At 44.6% G+C, this 20,071-nt stretch overlaps 1 protein-coding gene across 13 annotated transcripts in view; it reads left to right on the top strand.

Annotated features, from left to right (window-relative positions):
* Positions 1 to 20,071, top strand: part of LOC135184794 (uncharacterized) — a 616,367-nt gene that overhangs the window by 75,758 nt on the left and 520,538 nt on the right. For all 13 annotated transcript variants that reach the window (XM_064160870.1, XM_064160872.1, XM_064160881.1 and 10 more), the window contains 2 exons: positions 295 to 481; positions 813 to 1,018. In XM_064160870.1, the coding sequence (XP_064016940.1) occupies positions 978 to 1,018 (41 nt within the window). In that variant the 5' untranslated portion in view covers positions 295 to 481; positions 813 to 977. The remainder of the gene's footprint in view (positions 1 to 294; positions 482 to 812; positions 1,019 to 20,071) is intronic.

Raw genomic sequence — 20,071 nt, 5'->3', positions numbered from 1 at the left:
AAATTAGTAATGAAAAATGAAGCCATGGGAGCCCCCTGTATTCTGGATAATGACTGACATCTTCTCACTTGTCTGTGTTACATTATAGTGTCATAACTTTCCTTTGTATCCAATAACATTTTTCATTATTGCACCATCCACAGTGCTAAACTGCAGGGGTTTGTTCAGACTCTATCAATACTTTCCTTAAGTAAATCCATATCTAATAACAACATTTATTTTCTCCTTCTTTTTCTTGCTGTGTAGTGGAAGGTAAGGAGCTGCTTTCTCTTAGACCTCATATTGGTTTTACAGGTGCTCAAAGTTGTCATCAACAGATATTAAAACAGATCCATCAGAAAATTGAAGAGGCCAAGGTGCAGTGCCGCTCAGAGGCTACAAAAGCTTTATCTCCACACCCTGGAGTCAAGAGGATTAAATGTGAATTTGACAGTAAAGAATGGATGAGGAGTCAGTGGCTTTAAGTCTTTACTCTCCCCAGGTGAGTATGTGGAGGTTGCCCAGGTGAAAGGCACAGCTGTTTTGTGTCTCAGGCTGCTGTTAAGACAGGTGTAGCTTGTTAGTGGCTATTTTCCCTCCTCCCTTTTATTTCTCTTGCCTTCAGGTCTGCTTGTTACTTCTGCTTTTGTGCAGGGCTGTTGTTTTCTTCTTTTTGGTGCTGGCAGTCTTGCTTGCCCAGGCTGCCTTTGCTTTGGTGGCTTGCAGCAGAACCTGACATAGTGGAAGGTGTCCCTGCCCATGGCAGAGGAGTTGGAACTAGATGATCCTTGAGGTCTCTTCCAAACCTGACAATTCTGTTATGCACTCTACAGCAGTGCTCTGTGGTGACCTTCAAGTGGCTGGAAGCAAACGTGTCCTGTGTTATTGTCTGTCTGGAGAGATTCTTGTGGTTACTGGAGAGAACAGGAATCCATAAACTGCTGAAGCCCCTCAAAGACTCAGAGGTTCTTTCCTGTCCCACATCTATGTATTGAAGGATGCTGCGTTGGAGCACAGGAATGCCCTTCAGAGCCACTTGGTGAGTAACTTTAATTTCTTCTATTGAGTGACTGTATTGGGTGTTCCTGCAGAGGCAGAACATCAAAGCTTCTTTTCCCTTCCTGTGGGGATGAACTGGGAGAAATATAAAATGTATGTGCAGAGAACCTTGTGCTTTTTCTTAAGTAGAATGGTGAAAAGGATGAATTTGAGCACTAAAAATGCATTTAGTGGCTGCAGTAGCTACAACAAGTCACGTGCTTAACATAGTCTCTGTCAAATACATTTATTTCTGGCAATCTCCATTCCTCTTTAACTGGGTTTTGTGTTGTGGTTGTGGGGTGCTGCAGAGGTGGTGTGGGGGTGTGTGTGTTGGAGATAACTGGTGGCCTCAGTCAATGGTAACCAAGCTATACACTGGTGTAAAAAGTAAGCTGGGGGGTGGACAGGAGGTCCAAGACAAAGTTTTTTACCTTTGCTTGATGTACGTTGGCACTTTTCCCCCCTGTTTTGCTTATGGCTTAAGTGCAAAGGGGCAACTTGGAGCAGCAGATATCTGTTGATGGTTTAAGGCTTCTGTTTGTTGTGCAGGGGGATCCAAGTGTAGTTTACACAAGTAGGTGCTATTGCTTATGGTTATGTAAAGCAGGGATGAGTATCTGAACCCGGGATCAAAAGCCTCCTACACATGAATGAGTCCATTAAGGGGGAAAGCAAACAAGGCAGAGCCGTGCCAGTGAGAGCATGGATCACTTCACATTTTGGTTTGTGGAAGAGCTGAAAGTCAAGATAAATAGTGAGAACATATGGAATTTCTCAGCCACTAGGTCAGGGGGAAAAGTAGTCATGGAAAAACAAATTCCCTCCCTTCCTCTACTCATGCACACTCAGGCACAGAAAACCCCACTTACCTGTAGGGAGATGCCAGGCAGGATTTTGAGGATGGCTTGAATGAAAGAGGAGGAACTATTGTTTAATGGCCGTGACTCAAACTGCTTGAGCATACCACACGTGCTGCAGGCAGCAGCCAAAACGATGAGTGGTCTGTTGTGCCTTTCCTACAGCAAGCTTGGAGAAGTGACAAAGATAAGTTAATATCTGTAGGGAGGAAGCCAACCTTCTCCAAAAGCATCTGTGGCTTGGGAAAGCCTCCACTGACTTCACATTGTTTGGGGCTGTATTTTGGGAAAGCCTCTATTGACTTCAGAGGGGTGGGGGATCCAAACTGTTTAGAAAGCATTCTCAGCATGCTCCTTGTTACAAGTGTGGGTTATCTCTTTTGTCTGGAAGAAGTGGTGTGGGAGACAGCCTGATGTGAAGGGCCATCACCTGCTTCTGCTGCCGATTGGACTAAGAGCTTCAGGATATGTCTTTATTTGCATGTGGCCTTCCGAAAAGGGGTTGCAGACATAGTAACAGTGGTGCAGAACCTTTGCAGCAAAATGGGTGTGTATACACGTTGCTTTGCTCTACACCTGGCTTCTCACATTCTAAAGCATCAGTCTTACAAGGAGCAGCTGAAGGAACTAGGGTTATTTTGCCTGCAGGAAAGGAATCTGAGGAGAGATCATCTCACTCTACAACTACATTAAAGGTGTCCCAAGGAATAAATAAGAGGACAAAAGGCCTCAAATTGTGCCAGAGGAGGTTTAGATTGGACATTAGGAAAACATTCTTCTCTGAAAGTGTTGTCAAGCCCTACAACAGGCCGCTCAGGGAAGAAACGGATTCCTCATCTCTAGAAGTACTTAAAAGCCATGTAGATACCGTGCTAAGGGGCATGGTTTGTAGTGAATTAGGTGCTGGGTTAACGGCTGGAGTTGATGAATTTCAAGGTCTCTACCAACAAAAATAATTCTACAGTTCCTGGAGGGGACTCTTATGTTTGCAGATGGAGAAAATACTGCCATTAGGGCACTGTCTTGAGAGGAAATGAACAAGTCAGCATTGCACAAAAAGGAGGAGCTGTGGTCTCACTTAGCTTAGGACTCTGTAAGCCAAAATGGGTGTAGGATGTGCTTGTGACTTCCTTTTACAGTTCTAGGTAGTGAGGGGCTAGAGCTGAGCCTTCCCAGCGCTGGCTGTGAGCCACATAGAGAAAACAGAGTATTGGGTTAGTTCCTGTTCTATGGTAAATGTGTTCTTTCTCTCCTCTGTCCTGCCTGTCTTGGCTTCCCGACCTGCCTTACATCTCCATCTCTTCCTTCAGTTCCCAGCCCATGCAAAACTCCCACAGAAGCACTTTTGCCGTAGCTCCTTGTGGCGGGTTGAAATTACCCCCAAAATAAAATCACCAGACGAGCTCAGAAGGTTTGGAAGCAAAATGAAGTTGTATTTTTACAAGCAAGATACAATTTAAATGCATGACATAGACCCTGTATGTACAAAATAAATTTACCCATATTTACATTTCAGCAATAATGCAAAAACTCCCTCTAAACATTCCCTCACCCCTGTGCACAAGGGAACAGCTCTCCCCCCCAAGAGAAATAGGAAAAGCCCCACTGCTGTTATTTACTTAGCCACAAACAAGTCTCAACGAAGGTGAGTGAAGCTGTGCATAAGGACTAGCCAGCAGCCAGAGCAAAAAAGAGAACAGTTCGTGCAGCACACTCTATACTGAACCAGCAAACAGGTGGAATGATATAGACTTATCACTGTTTTTCTTTTATATCCAATCTCCTATTTTATTTTTTTCTCCTATTCAACATCTCCTGGAATTTTCCTATTTCTTGCTTATAATTAAGACACTAAGCTGAAGTATTAGCTTTAATCCACCATATTCCTCCAAGGAGTTTCACCTCCTAACACTTGCAGGCTTCAGCAGTGCTGAAGTTTGAATTTCTATATGTTTGCTGCAAGGGCCCCAAACCATCCAGGCAACTCAAGTATCCCATACAGCCTCTCCAGGAGCATTTTATTCCTTGTTACAAATGAGGATTTTAATTTTAAGCTTAGTTTGATAGAATGTAATTTAAAGCCATTTAGGATGGCTTTAGCTTTCAAAGCAGACTCAGGATTGTTTAATTAGTCATGCAAGCTGCCGAACGCTACCCATAAGACAAAGCAACTAAAGTATTTATTAGTTTTAGAGCTAAGCTAAGCCTTGCTTGTTCCAGATTTTCCATAAAGTGCACCAAGTGTTAAGCACATCTTGCTTTTTCCTCCTCTTCCAATGCTCAGTAAATTTTATTTGTGAATAAAAGCACACCCCAAGTGTTGCAAGACGTAGAATGAAACACAATTTCAATCAGTTCTAATATGCATTAGACAAAATAGTGGCAGTGGCAGTACTTGAGTTTTTATTTCTTTGTTATTTCTTTTGTACTGTCTTCAAAATATACAAACCAGTTCAGGTGTTGTCTTGTAGCTTCTGAAGGCTCTTTTGTTCTGCTTCCTCAAATTTCTGAAGTTGCGTAACACATGAAGGAATAGATTTGGTACAGAAGGAAGTTTATCCCTATCTGTTGTTTCTCTTATAGAATCTAAGAATCAACCAGGTTGGAAGAAACCTCCAAGATCATCCAGTTCATCCTAGGACCCAGCCCTATCCAATCAACTAGGCCATGGCACTAAGTGCCTCAGCCAGGCTTTTCTTGAACACCTCCAGGGATGGTGACTCCACCACCTCCCTGGGCAGCCCATTCCAATGCCAATCACTCTCTCTGGCAAGAACTTCTTCCTAGCATCCAGCCTAGACCTCCCCTGGCACAACTTGAGGCTGTGTTCTGTTGCTGGGTGCCTGGTAGAAGAGACCAACCCCCACCTGGCTACAGCCTCCCTTCAGGTAGTTGTAGACAGCAATGAGGTCACCCCTAAGCCTCCTCTTCTCCAGGGTAAACACCCTCAGCTCCCTCAGCCTCTCCTCACAGGGCTGTGTTCCAGGCCTCTCACCAGCTTCCTTGCCCTTCTCTGGACATGTTCTAGCACCTCCATGTGTTGTGTAGGTGTGTTTTTCTGTTGTTGTTGGTTTTGTTTTTTTATTCCCCCTCCCCATAGTGATAAAAGGAGACCATAAGATGACAGTTGCTGGTGTTTGTTTCTTGCCTGTAACTAGTAAAGTCCCACAGGGATCAGTACTGGGACCAGTTCTGTTCAATACATTCAAGGACCTGGATGAGGGCACAGAGTGCAATGTTGGCAAGTTTGCTGATGACACCAAACTGGGTGGGGTGGCTGACACAGCTGAAGGCTGTGCTGCCAGTCAGTGAAACTTGGGCAGGCTGGAGGGTTGGGCAGGAAAAAATTTAGGGAAATTCAACAAGGGCAAGTGTAAAGTCTGGCACCTGGGAAAGAACAACCCCAGGCATCAGTATAGGCTGGGGACTGGCTTTCTGGAAGGCAGTGAAGGGGAAAAGGATCTGGGGTCTTAGTGGATAGGAGGTTGGCTGTGAGCCAGCAATGTGCTCTTGTGGCCAGGAGGGCCAAGGCCAATGCAATTCTGGGGTGTATTAGAAGAGCTGTGGTTAGTAGGTTGAGAGAGGTTCTCCTGCCCCTCTGCCCTGGTGAGGCCACATCTGGAGTACTGTGTCCAGTTCTGGACCACCCAGTTTGGCAGAGGACCTAGAACTCCTTGAGACAGTCCAGTGCAGAGCCACAAAGACGATTAAGGGAATGGAACATCCTCTTGCAAGGAAAGACTGAGGGAGCTGGGGCTCTGCTGCTTGGAGAGGAGGAAACTGAGAGGTGACCTCATCTGTGTTTATAAATATGTAAATGGTGAGTGCCAGGAGGCTGGAGCCAGGCTCTGCTTGGTGGTGCCCAGTAACAGAACATGGGGCAATGGGTGGAAGCTGAGGCATAGGAAGTTTCAAGGAAACATGAGGAGGAATTTTTTCCCCATGAGAAGAACAAATTACCTATGGGAAGAAACACAGCCTTAAGCAGCAAAGGCAGTTATTTTCAGAACCAGCATGCTTGTGACACGTGTATTACATATGGGCAAGGCTTCAGGCTCACTGAGATGCTTCTGGTGGCTTGTTTTGGTCAGGATTTGGGCACTGCCAAAAGCTAGGATTGTTCTTTGAGGGCTTTTGGAGTCTTTGGGTTGTGAAATAACTTCTGATTAAAGCAAGACCTTGCTAGTAAGGCTGCCTGAGATTCTGTCAGCCCAGAATACCTGCTCACAGGGCATCTTGCTCTAGACAAGGATCCCCCTACGGCTGGGCAGAGGTGCTTCTCATGCAAATGGTCTGATGATTTGGAATTTTCACACAATCATAGAATGGTGGAGTTTGGAGGGGATCTCTGGACATATAGCCCAAACTCCCTGCTAAAGTGGGGCCACCTAGAGCGGATTGCCCAGGCTGACATCAGGTGTGCTTTGAATGCTTCCAGAGAAGGAAACTCCACAACTTCTTGTTCCTGTGCTGTTAGCCTTGCAGGGTAGAAGTGTTTTTCTCTTGTTCACTCCATATGGACTAGCTCACTCCTTCTGACACAAGTGTTCAGAAACCTTACCGTTGCTTCTGCATTAGAGCAATACTTCCAAACCAAAGGTTTGGCAAGCTGTTGGGTATCTTTTGATATGACATTGCTGTATAAGGACAAAACATTACAAAACCATTGCTTGTTGATTTCCTGTCCTGTGAAATGTTAGTTTCAGTAGTGAATGAGAGAAACTCTTACACGTTATCGGTCTTGAAGTTACTTTGCCCTAAAGCTTTGGTAATTTAACTTCATCCTCTTTGAAAGTTTGTGTGTTTTCTTTCTATTTTCGTTTTTTTAAACTTGAAACTTAAGGGAGAAAACCTCTAAACCTTTCTAAATCTGCCCCCATGCCCTCAGGTAGTGCTCTTCTGAAGTGTAAATGCTCAACTATGTGAAGATAACATGAGAAACTTTGTGTGTGGGGGGAAAGGTTGCCTTGATTAATGAGAAAAGATGTGTTAATGGAATTTTAGTCTCCTGGCCAAACCGAGGAAGGGATAGGGGAAGGGAAATGATTTAATTCAAGTAGTACTTGCATAAAGCCAGAGGTAAGACCAGGGACAGAAGAAAAATGCAGGTGGCTGGGAACCTTTCTCATTTATCAAGTCTCTCTCATCTACTACCCAGAGAAATAGTGGACACTTAATCCCTGGAAACATTCCATGTCAGACTGGACAGGGCTCTGAGCAACTTGATCTAGTTGCAGACCTCCTGGCACAGAGCAGGAAATTGGACTAGATGGCCTTGAAATGTCCCTTCTGACCCCAACCATTCTGTGACTCTGGTCTATTCCCATCCTCTCTGTGGCAATGAGGGATCAGTGATAACAGACCTGGTGCAGTCTTTTTTGGGATAGGAGCCTGGGTAATGATGGTCTCTTTTGCTGCCAGGAGAACTGGATGAGATCAGAGCTGCTCATCATCCAAGAGATGTAGACAGTTTCTGTACCAACTACTATGTGCAAGGTTAGGCTGAGCTGTGTCTGCAGACAAGGAAAGCCACAGGCTGCTTTACTCAGTGGAGCTGCTAAAAGGGAATATTTTGTAGAGTGTTCAGGGTAAGATCTGGTCTTAATGACTTTTGGCTTTTCTGTGCCACTCATCACACTTTAAAAGGGAGGGTATGTAGCTGTTCCCCATGACATCCTTGTATACCTAAAATATTAAAGAAGGCCACTTTGACCACTTCTGAGGGCCTCTAAGGCTGTTAGGTTAACCTAAGCATTTATTTCTAATATTTTTTCCCTTACCAATTTAGCATGATCTGAATTCTTATTTCAACTAGGTACTGGAATCAAACATAACTTTCAATATCGTAATACCTGTAAGCTGCTAGATAAACTTGGTAGATGGGATGATTTTAGCCATGAAAAGCAATAATTTCTTCAGAATAAGCTTAGTTATGGACTTTTTTGCAGTTTGAAGAGCACAAATTGTGCACTCATGTATGAGATGCTTCTAGAGTCCTGTATTTGAACTAGCACCATTTATTATGCTGTCAGCTTGAGGTCTGAGAAGATTAAGCGTGTGGTATAATGCTGGGATCTTCAAGTCTCCTTCCAGGACTGCAAGAATTCGTATGTTCCTGGTACTCAGTGTCTCCTCCCTCCCTGACTGCACTTCAGGTGACATTTTGCTGTGTGTGGTGATTCTCTTCCTTGCTCATCCTTCTGCCTCTCCTTGTTTATCTTCAGATGATCTTTCTGTTTGATTACAGAGCACACAAGCATTTCCTGTTACCTGCCTCTGTCTTCTAACTGATGTCATGGATAACTTTGGTTTTGGGTGTAGTTTGTCCCATTCCAGTTGTTCTGTTTGCCAGGTGTTGCTGGTGAAGGATATATCCCCACAGAATTCTTGTGGACAAACTAACTGCTTATGGCTTGGATGAGCACAGCTCTGCTGGATAAAGCACTGCTGCACAAAAGGGCCCAAGTAGTGGTGGTCAATGGAGTTAAATCCAGCTGGAAGCTGGTCCCAAGTGGTGTCTCCCAGGGCTCAGGTGTTGGGAACACTTCTGTTGAACATCTTTTTTTGATGACCTTGATGAAGACAGTGTGTGTCATCAGTAAGATTGTAGACGGCACAGAGTTGGATGGCAGGGTTGTTCTGCAGGAGGGTAGGGAGGCTCTACAGAGGGACTTGGATAGACTTGATCCATGGGTCAGTGTTAACAGCATGAGCTTCAACAAGGCCAAATGCCAGCTCCTGCACTTGGGCCACAACAACCCCAAGCAATGCTACAGGCTTGGGGCAATGTGGATGGAAAGCTGCCTGGCAGAAAGGGACCTGGGGGTTGCAATTGAGAAGTAACAATATGAGCATGCAGTGTGCCCAGGTGGCAAAGAAAGACAGTGGCATCCTGGCTTGGATTAGAAATGCTGTGTCCAGCAGGAATAGGGAGGTGATTGTCCTCTTGGCTTTGGTGAGGCCACATCTTGAGTATTGTGTTCAGTTTTGGGCACTGCAGTACAAGAAAGATATGGAGGTGCTGGAATGAGTGCAGAGTAGGGCAATGGTGTTGATGCAGAGCCTGGAGAGCCAATCTTAGGAGGAGCAATTGAAGGAGCTGGGGCACTTTAGTTTGAAATAGAGGAGGCTGAGGGGAGACCTCATCAGTGTCTACAGCTACCTGAAAGAACATTGTGAAGAGGTTGGTGCTGGTCTCTTCTTACAGGTCAATAGTGATAGAACAAGAGGGAATGGCCTCAAACTGTGGCTGGGTAGGTTTAGATTGGACATTAGGAATTTTTTTTCAGAGAAAGATTGGTCAGCCATTGGAGTGGGTTGCCCAGGGAGGTGAAGGGGTCCTCGACCCTGGATATATTTAAAAGTTGTTTGGATATGGTGCTTAGGGATATGGTTTAAGGGTGAACTTTGTAGATTAGGGATATAGGTTGCACTTGGTGATCCTGAAGGTCTTTTCCAACCTGAATATTTCTGTGATTCTGTGATGAACTGCAGAAATCGCATGATGACCCTTAATGAACCACAGATGTCTGCAAATGGCCATACAGAGCTGGGTAACTGTTTAAGAACTCATCAGTATGGTGTGTCTTGAGCATTTTTTTTTTCTTAAACATTTTCTATTTAATTACAGAATCACAGAATCAGTCTGGGCTGGAGGGGACCACAAGGATCATCTAGTTCCAACCCCCCTGCCACCCTACCCTGGATCAGGTTGGCCACAACCTCATCCAGCCTGGTGTTAAACACCTCCAAGGATGGGGCCTCAACCACCTCCCTGGGCAGCCCATTCCAGGCTCTCACCACTCCCATGCTGAAGAACTTCCTCCTCATGTCCAGTCTGAATCTCCCCATCTCCAGCTTTGCTCTGTTCTCCCTAGTCTTCTCACTCCCTAGTCCTCTCACTACCTGATAGCTTAAAAAGCCCCTCCCCAGCGTTTTTGTAGGCCCCCTTCAGATACTGAAAAGCCACAAGAAAGTCACCTCAGAGCCTGCTCTTTTCCAATGGTCTTTGCATTTTCCAAGCTTTAGAAAAGTGCATGTGCTGTCCCCTTGCATAAGCCACCCATACTGAGCTGACCTGTATAAAGGATACCTTGTTTGTGTCCAAGTTGGCCACTGAAGCCTACTACATTCAGTTTAATACATGAGCTGTTTGCCACGCACATCATTTGCGTGCCTGCCAAAGACCCTCCACCATTCTACCGTGTGGTTTTTGTTCTGCAGCATCTCGGTCACCACCTCAACAGGTTTGAAATCTCTTAAGAGAGAAAATCTCCCCTGTCAGAGTTTTAATTGATTTTCAAGCCAGTCTCTTGATGTGCGCAAGCGAACCACTCAATTCTCCAGGCAAAGGACCTGATGGTTATCACTTACTCAATTACATATCAGTGAGACTACACCCAGGTTAAAAAAAAAGGTAATTTCCATTCTCAGGCCCAGAGAAACAAAGCTAAATGTAACTTGTAGCAACCTCTCGACCATAATACTTGGGAGCTTCAGTTGCAAAGGTCTGTTCTGAAGTGGAATTTCCTCTAGATGCTGGAGTAATGGAGGTCAGGGGATTGACTCTATCTGAAGATGTGCTGAAAAACAGACTTTTCCATATACTGCAGCAGTTTTATCCCCAAGCAATTCATAATAAAGCCACAATGTCAAAGGACTGGGTATTTAAGAGTATTTAAATACACAACATTTTGGGGTGTTTAATACCAAAATAAAACAAACTCATCGTGTCTAGGTCACTTCTAAGAATTTGAGGTGAATTGGGAGCTTTGCAAACTGTTCTCTCCCAAGCTTAGAGATGCTTGTGTCTTGATCTGGAATTATGTGAGCCCTGCAATTGTCTGATCTGGAATTATGTGAGCCCTGGAATTGTCTGTCCTTTGTACTTCCACCTTTTTCAATACCTAACACCCTCGACTTGTCTTCAAATTCTACCTCTCCCTCCCTTATGTCTGATTTAGGTTGGTTTAGGTTGGAACACAGGTGCCTGGAACAGCTGTGCAATGGGAGCTGCCTTCCATCTGGAAGGGCTCAAAGCCTGCTAGTTGTCTTGGAAAAACATGAATAATGTATAGGTCTGAACTTTATTTTTGTAAGCCAAGGTACAACTGTCCTCTGTGGTTTCATTTAAAGAAGACTCAAAAATTATTCACTGGAGGGAATCTTGAAGGGGATTTTGCTGTTCTGCAAGAAGGGAATGTAAAATGAAGAAGTTTTGAAACTCCTTTCCCTCTGGAATTCATAGTGGAACCAGTGGTGTTTAATATCCTCATCAATGACATGTGATTGAGTCCACCCTCAGCAAGGTTGCAGATAGCACCAAGCTGCTGGTATGTTATCTCCTCTCCTTATGAGGAGAGACTGAGGGAGCTGGGGCTTTTTAGCTTGGAGAGGAGGAGACTAAGGGTTGACCCCATTCATGTTTATAAATACAAAAGGGGGTGAGTGCCAGGAGAATGGACCCCGGCTCTGCTTGGTGATGCCCAGTGACAGGACAAGGGACAATGGGTGGAAGTTGAGGCACAGGAGGTTGTGTGTGAACCTAAGGAGGATTTTTTTTCACTGTGAGGGTGAAAGAGCATTGGAACAGGCTGCCCAGGGAGACTGTGGGGGACACAGTCTCAAGTTGTGCCGGGGAGGTATAGGCTGGATGTTAGGAGGAAGTTCTTCCCAGAGAGGGTGATTTGCCATTGGAATGGGCTGCCTGGGGAGGTGGTGGAGTTGCCATCTCTGGAGGTGTTGAAGAAAAGCCTGGCTGAGGCACTTAGTGCCACGGTCTAGTTGGTTGGATAGTGCTGGGTGCTAGGTTGGACTTGGTGATCTTGGAGGTCTCTTCCAACCTGGTTGATTCTATGATTCTATGATTTTAAGCTAAAAGAAGGAAGATTTAGACTACATAGAAGGAAGAAATCTTTTACAGTGAGGGGGATGAAACACTGTTCCAGGTTGCCTACAGAGGTGGTAGATGCCCCATCTCTGGAAACATTCCAGGTCAGGTTGAACTGGACTCTGAGCAACCTGATCTAGTTAGAAATATCCCTGCTGAGTGAGAGATGGTTGGACTAGAGGACCTTTAAAGGCATCTTCCAACCCCTTCCATAATTCTATGACAAATGCTTAAAATAGCTAATTGAAAGCATTTTTCAGCATTTGCTGACCTTCAAACTGTGAAAGTGGAAGCCCCCCAACATTGCTTTGTCTTCTGAGTTTTCTGTGAATTTGGAGTGGTGCAGTGCATTTGTTGCCACTAAAATATGCTTCCAGAAAACTAAATTGAAATGTAATAAGGAGGAAGCTTGTCTCATCAGTGCAATGGGAGTGACATCCATAATAAAGTAAATGTTTTCATCTCTTCAGGTAATCTGAAAAATGCACAGCCCTCTGAATTAATAAGCAGGAAGTCAATTAAATTATTCTGTTAACTTTATAAACCTCAGAAAGCCATGGCTTGAGCGGGTGAAGAGTGTCAGCAGAGCTTGAGTGACATTTAGCAATAAACAATTAATTTGGCAATGTGTATTTAAAGGGCAGTGAACACAGTTCACTTCCCCAGAGCAGGTTTCCTCTTTAGAGGAGACATAAAATTGAAGCAATGAATTGTAGTAATCATAGAATTCACCAGGTTGGAAAATATCATCAAGTCCAATCTATCACCTAACACCTTCTAATTAACTAAACCATGGCACTGAGTGCCTCATCCAGTCTCCTTTTGAACACTTCCAGGGACGGTGACTCCACCACCTTTCTGGGCAGCCCATTCCAATGCCAGTCACTCTTTCTGTGGAGAACTTCTTTGTAACATCCAGCCTAAACCTGCCCTAGCACAGCTTGAGACTGTGTCCTCTTGTTCTGTCACTGGTTCTTCCTGGGAGAAGAGTGCTGCTTGAGCTTTTCCTGTGGTGTCATTGTAGCATCTACCTGTATTTTTGTGACTCTATCTGTGGGTTGAGACATTCTTCACTTTATTAAGCTGGTGCTGCACCTCAGCAAGTCACCAGATGTAGGGCTTGCACATAGTTTCACAAACACTGAGGTTCCTTGAGATATGCAAGGTTATTTGTTGTCCCACAGTAGTTGGTTATTAGCTGTAGGTATTTAATGAATTAAGTAGTCACCTGCAATTACTGAACTGGAGGTTGATTAGCACTAGTACAGTGGTAAACAAGAAAGTGAATGCAATTTAAGGTCTATGAGCTAAAGATCTTGTAGATAGCAGGGCAATGGAATTTAGCTCATTTGCCTATCTCCTCTAGTAACATTTTAATGTTCTTGATGCCCTTTTGTCATGTCTGATAGTATCTTGAAAGCAGGACTCAGGTATGGCCTGACTGGTAAAGCAAAACAGTGCTATTGGTTTCTCTTCCCCCTTGAAGACTAGGGTGTGTTTCTGGCAACTTTTAGCATCTGAACAGGTAGCTAAGGTCAGGGGCTGGGTTTGCCCTCAAGCCCTCTTTTGAGCTTGTGAGACCAAGACCTCAGTGTGAGCTTTTCAATAAAGCTGAGAAAAGCTGATTTCATGGCTCTCTGTGGCACTTACAGGCTCAGGGATCAAAGGCTGCAGTTTGTGTAGGCTCAGCATGGAGTGTTCTAGCAGCAGAGCAGGAAGCTGCCTGGGCTGGAGCTGGTGACCCTACTTGGTCATGAAGTCAGGTGTCACCTTCTAGATTCTAACAGCACAACAAGAAGCATTCTGTCTCTTTATGACAGTGTTATATGAAGTCATTTGTCAAACAAGCCAGAAAATGAAATTGTATTGAAAGTGTGGACAAATAACAGCAGGCACTAGTACAGATTAGGGGATGCCCTGTTGGAAAGCAGCTCCGTGGAGAAAGATCTTGGAGTCCTAGTGGGCAGCGAGTCCACCATGGGCCAGCAACGTGCCTTTGTGGCCAAGAGAGCTAATGGTATCCTGGGGTGCATCAGGAAAAGTGTGTCCAGCAGGTCTAGGAGGTTCTTCTCCCCCTCTTCTCTGCCCTGGTAAGATGATACTTGGAGTATTGTGTCCAGATTTGGACTCCCTCATTCCAGAGAGATGGGGACCTGCTGAGAGAGTCTGACAGAAAGCCACAAGGGTGATTTGGGGACTTGAGCATCTCCACTACAAAGAGAGATGGAGAGACCTGGGGCTGTTTAGTCTGGAGAAGAGAAGACCGAGAGGAGATGTGATCAATGTCTATAAATATCTGAGGCGGGTGGGTGGGTGTCAAGTGGATAGGGCCAATCTCTTTTTGGTGGACAGCAGCAATAAGACAAGGAACAGTGGATACAAACTGAAACATGGAAGGTTTCACCTCAACATAAGGAGAAACTTCTTTACAGTGAGGGTGACAGAGCACTGGAACAGGCTGGCCAGAGTGGGTTGTGGAATCTCCTTCTCTGGAGACTTTCAAAACCCGCCTGGATGTGTTCCTGTGTGGACCACCCTAGGGAATCCTGCTTTGGCAGGGAGGCTGGACTTGATCTCCAAAGGTTCCTTCCTAACATTCTATGAAAATAGTCTTTGGCTTTCTGAAGCACTGAGACAAGTGCCTCTTGAGGAAGAAATATCTGGATATTATATATAGTATGTCTGCTGCATTCACAAGTGTAAGCCAGGTGGCAGAAAAAATCATACTGCTGTGTTCACCAGACTGGAACTGACCAAGTTAGAGAAGTTCTGTCTTGTACCATGGAGTTTCTTTTCTACAGTGGATTTTCCCATAACTCATGCAGTACAGCACTGGTGCCACTTATTGATTCCATCCTATATTTGGTCATCTGGGGGTACTTTAGACCCGTTTATCTTGGGCTATTACTCTGATCCACATCTAGTAAACCAGCTACAGACTTGCACGGCTTCAAGCATGTAAGCAGATCCAGTTACAGGACTACAAACTGCTCTTGATTAGATCTAGGCTAATTTCACTCTCGATTAAGCATGGACAGTAAAAACTCGATGACAGACAACAAGGCTTTGTAAAGTAGATTTGGAGCATGGCTACTGTGCAGAGGTATGAAGCCCTGAGATGTGTCAAAGGCAGTGTCACACTGCTTCTCTACCTGGTGCTGGTTAGTCTATTTGCCTGAGATTGGAGCTAAAGGTCCTTTCAAGGTTTAAACCAGGAAGCTAGATTAGAGGAGCTTGGTACCAGCATGAGCTAATACTAGTCTGATGCAGAGCACAGTGGGGTCAAATGGCTCTGGGATGCAGGACAATAGTAGGAATCTGCAATAAGAGAAGAGGGGGCATAACTTGGAGCATGTTGCATCCCTTAACTAGCAAGACAGTAAAAAAGTTGACTCAGATCCTGGAAGAAGTCTTCCTCCAGTGCAATCATCTCAGGATTGATTAACACTTGTGATATTCTCTTCTGCTGCGACTGAGGTAAGTACCTTTTAGGGATGTCACTTGTGCTGGGTTTCTCTCTGTGTTTGGAGGCAATGGTGGGGAGCTGTGCAAGGAGCTGCTGGCATGGGTTAGGTCTTTGGTCCCTTGCCTTCTGTTCGTCTTGTGTCTCAGGGAGGTTATGGTGGTGAAAGTGGTGGAGGGTTATTGCTTGGGAACACAGAAAGTTGGAACAAAGGAGGTTTCACCTCAACAGGAGGAGAAACTTCTTTACAGGGAGGGTGGTGGACCACTGGAACAGCCTGCCCAGGGAGGTTGTGGAGTGTCCTCTGGAGACTTTCAAAACTCATCTGGATGCATTCCTGTGCAAACTATCCTAGGAGATCCTGATTTGGTAGATGGGTTGGACTTGATCTCTGGAGGTCCCTTCCAACCTCTAAGGTTCTGTGATTCTGTGAGAGAGATTGGGGTGCTTGACTCTTAATCTTTTTCTGTGGAGTATGAGGAAAGATGAGGTTCTACCAAAGGTTTCCATTTTTACTGTAAAAGCTGCTGGTGTGGGTTTAAGAAAGTGTCTTAACCACTGAGTCCAGGGTCTAGAGAGGTCTGAGGTGGACATAAAAAAAGTGTAATCTTTTGTTATTTTGTTCTCATAATGCTTGCATCTCCCCTTTATAAACAAACAGCATAAGCTGCTCATCCCTTTTTCTCTCTCTGTTCCCTTCTGAGCATGCCAGCCTGTTGTCTCCATGTGAGGGAAGTTTGTTGCCTGGTTTGACCTTGCCAAGGCTAATGTTTAGCTCTACCAATTGGCCTGGAGAAGGGGGTGTGTGAAAATGTAGGGGAGAGGTGGGGAACATTTGAGGCCTGGTTGGGGAGAAGGTTTTGGGAAGGTTCTGGCCTATTGAGATCTTGGCAAAGCCCAGACTGGAGAGAACTGGGCAGACTTTAAATATGAATTGGTGTATTTTGTGTGGTTTTGTCCTGTTGTATTTAGTTGTGGGTAGTACTTCCATTTGAATTTCCAGTTCTTTCCAGTCTTGTGTGGAGTGTTTACACCTCCCCAAAGGAGTAAAGGAAAAGAGTATCTTGCTCCCTAAACCCAAGACAGCAGGAATGATGAAGGGCTGTGAATGAAGAACTGTAGTAGGGTTGTGGGAAGAATCTATGGAACAGAAGTAGAAGCACTGAAGCCAGGAGCATTGGAAAATGGGGATCAAGTGGTGTAAGGGAGATAAAGAATAATTGTTGACTCTAAGAAACTTGAATTTTTTTAGGAAGGAAAGGAGGTATGCATGTGACTCTTGTTCTGAGCTCCACCATCTCATTTATTAGGTCTAATCTTTACTGCTTTATGGCATGTAGATCCAGAGTGAAATGATTACACTGGAATTTCTGGGCAGAGTTACACTGGAGTTATCAAAGTCTAATTTGATCTGGTGTTAAATAAGCTTTAAAAAATATCAGAGTGTGTTGGGTGTTTTAAATGCTGTTGTTGCACTTCGGAGAGCTGGCTGGAGCAAAGCAAGACTGACTAAGCCTCTGTCCTGGGTTAGGATGGATCCTTCCTCCGGTAGAATAAACCCACCACAGCAAGGATGTTTTTTTGGATAGTCAGGGAAAGATGAAATTGTATTTCTTATAGTTTAAGTATAACAGTATAAAGAGAAATAAACTACTAGAGAAAAAAATATAATAACCTTAAAGAAGATGGGGAAGGGGTCAAGTGATGGCAAAGCAGCAAAAGCAGCAGCAGCCAAAACAGCAGCGGGGGAAGATAGCAGCAGGCACAGCACAAGCAGCAGAAGCCAGCAAGGGGGAAAGAACAAGCTGTGGTTCTAGACATAAAGCTCTTGATGCTCCAATGAAATGATATTAACTTATCCACTGCTGCCATTATATGGCCTATCCCTGGAATGCTCACCTCTCCCCTATGTCTGAGCTAGAAAATCAGCTCTAACAGCCGCAGCCTCATGTAACGGATTGGCTGGAAAAGCAGAAGAGCTGGGTTCTTTAAGAAAACACAATTGTGCTTTGGCTAAGGCAGCACCAACACGTGTTGCAGACCCAACAGCACTTCTGAACAAAGCACAGAAGTAAATATTTTCTTAGGATTAGCAAACATTGAGGCCACCTTTGGCTGTTATGTTCTCTGTCCATTATTTTTATGCTCCCAGCAGCTAGGGCAGATTTTTAGCTTTTGCATTTGACAAGCCACATTTTGTTGTTGTGTTTGGGGTTTTTTTCAGCTTGCCTTTTGTCTCCCCCATTGCTGTGAGGAATTATGACTGAGGCTTAGTATACATCCAAATAATGACTGTAACCTCAAAGAACTTCAACTTTATCTCTGCAACTTCCTCATTGTCATTGTGTTGTTTACATATTGGTTCCACTTCAGTTTAAATCTTTTACTTGGGGGCTTTAAGGCTCATGCAGTTTCCTAACCAAATTTTAGATAAGAATATATTTGGTTTTAATTGAGATTGCAAAATGGTTTACTTACTACAACAGAAGCACTTTGAGGGGTGAGAAAAAAAAAAGACCAGTTATTAAACCAAAAAATTAACTCAACTTGGCAGTTGCTTTCTTCCTCCTTCCAAAATAGGCTGAAATTAATGTTTAAAAATTAATGTTGGAAATTAATCACTTGATATACACCATATGCTTGCTGTCTTTCCAGTCAGTTGTGCTGGATCAGTTTCTCTACCCCTGAATTGGGCTGTGATCCAAACTGCATCATAGCATGTGAAAAGCGCAAGGGGCCAGGACCGTTTCATCTAAGTTTAGTTATGTATTGCACTGGAATTTGTTCAGGTCTTGTCTGAAGAACTACAATTAGACCTTAGCAATGGAACTGCTGAATTACTGATGATTTTTTGTGTGTGGCAGCACATGGAGGACTAAGCCAGACAGGGAGAGTTGGGGAGTGGGGTGGGAAATGGAATTCTACCTGTAACAGCTGTGAATATCAGCAGGACTGCAGAATAATATGAAGGCAGGAAATAATGTGGAGATTAAGAGCAATGATATTAAGGAGTATACTTATATGCTGCATATATTTATTATAGAGAGTATCAGAGCTGAATTATGCTTCAAAGAAGAGAATGTCCTTGTAAAATTAATAATCCTAGAATTGTCTTGGCTGGAAGAGACCTTTCAGCATTGCCAGGCTGCCACTAAACCGTGTCCCTCAGTACCACATTTACATGGTTTTGAACATCCCTCCAGAGTCTGTGGCTCCACCACTTCCTTGGGCAGCCTGTTCCCAGTCTTGACAACCCTTTTGGGAGAGAAATTGTTCCTAGTGTCCAAACTAAACTTCTACTGGTGCAACTTGAGGCTGCTTTTTCTCATCCTATCACTTGTCACTTGGAAAGTGGCTGACCCCACTTTGCTCTAATCTTTAAGGTAGTTATGGAGAGCAAGAAGGTGTCTCCCGATCCTCCTTTACTCCAAGCTAAACACCCCCAGTTTCCATAGCTGTTTCTAGGAGGACTTGTGCTCTAGACCCATAATCAGTTTTGTTGCTCTTTTTTGGGCATGCTCCAGAGAGGTTCCAAACTGATCACATAATTCGAGGTGCAGCCTTGCAGTGCTGAGTACACAGGCACATTCCCCTCACTAGTTCCTGCTGGCTGCACTATGCTATATATGGCTTGGTCATTCTGCAGCATTTCTTGCAAATGGACTTACTCCTGTATTTTTGTTTTGCCCCTCCAATTCCATGTGAGGCTTAAAGCAGTGTGGAAAGCAAGCCAAGCTTTGTGTAAGATGGGCAATGTACTCTCCCTGACATTGTTTGGCCTGATCTTCAGCAGCAGCAGCAGGAGGAGGAGGGAAGAGAGTTGGCTGGCTCATGTGCTGCGTAGGTGATCCTTGAGTGTGCACTTGTGTAACCTTCCCAAAAAGTCAGGCCCCGACAGCTCCAGAGAAACTTGGCTCACTGGACTGCACGTATGCCACCTGAATTCAGCTGGCACCTCTTGCAGGGCAATTTTGTGAGCAGCATAAAACACAGGCAGCAGACGAGGGCAGTGCCTCTGCCAGCGCTGCTGTCTGGCTCCCTCCATGGGATGAAGCTGCCCACAACAGAAAGGGGGACTTGTCATCAGAACTCTTGGGAGGGAATGACTAGGCTTGTCCTGGGGTCTCCTAGAGCTGTGTGGGCATCTTAAAACAGTAATTTAAAAGAAGTTTTGTTTTAGGGACATCTTTAGATCAGGTTGCTGAAGATCCTTGTCCAACCCGATGTGGAATATTTCCATGGATTTGGTGGCTACCACCTGTCTGGGCAACCTCTGTTAAAGCTTCACCACCATCATTATAAATAATATTTTTTTTCCTTGTATGTAGTCTAAATCATCTCTTCTTAAGTTTAAAACCCTTATCCCTTGTCTTATTGCAACAGGCCCTGCCCTCATCTTTTTTAGGGATGTCCCTTAAATTACTCAGCACTGCTGTATAGCTTCCTCCTTCCATGCCTATTGTCCTTTCTCTTCCCAAATGATGTCTAGGGGGCAGGGAGATGTGTAAGAGCATCCTCTAATTCCTGACTGCAGCACCCAAGGCCAGCTCTGCAAGGTGATTTAGCTTCTTCAAGCCTAAGTAGTTGCCTGAGAGCATTGCAAAATTGCCTTGGGGTCGGGCACCCTGCTCTGCTGACTTCATTGAGGATTAGATGCCTTACCTGCTTAGGTGCTTTGAAAGAGACATCTAACATTTCTGAATGTCTAAGCAGCTTTGAAAATCCTGATCTTCCTCTTTTAATCTTTAGCTTCTAAATGCTTCAACGGTCTGGCAGTTGTGATTGTTCTGACGAGACTCCAGGCTTGCTAAACACAGAGTAGCTCTTGTGCTGGTTCTACAC

The sequence above is a fragment of the Pogoniulus pusillus genome, chromosome 21 (assembly GCF_015220805.1).
Source record: "Pogoniulus pusillus isolate bPogPus1 chromosome 21, bPogPus1.pri, whole genome shotgun sequence".
Taxonomy (NCBI): domain Eukaryota; kingdom Metazoa; phylum Chordata; class Aves; order Piciformes; family Lybiidae; genus Pogoniulus; species Pogoniulus pusillus.
The sequence above is the reverse complement of the archived record's forward strand: the minus strand, read 5'-3'. Positions and strand labels throughout refer to the sequence as shown.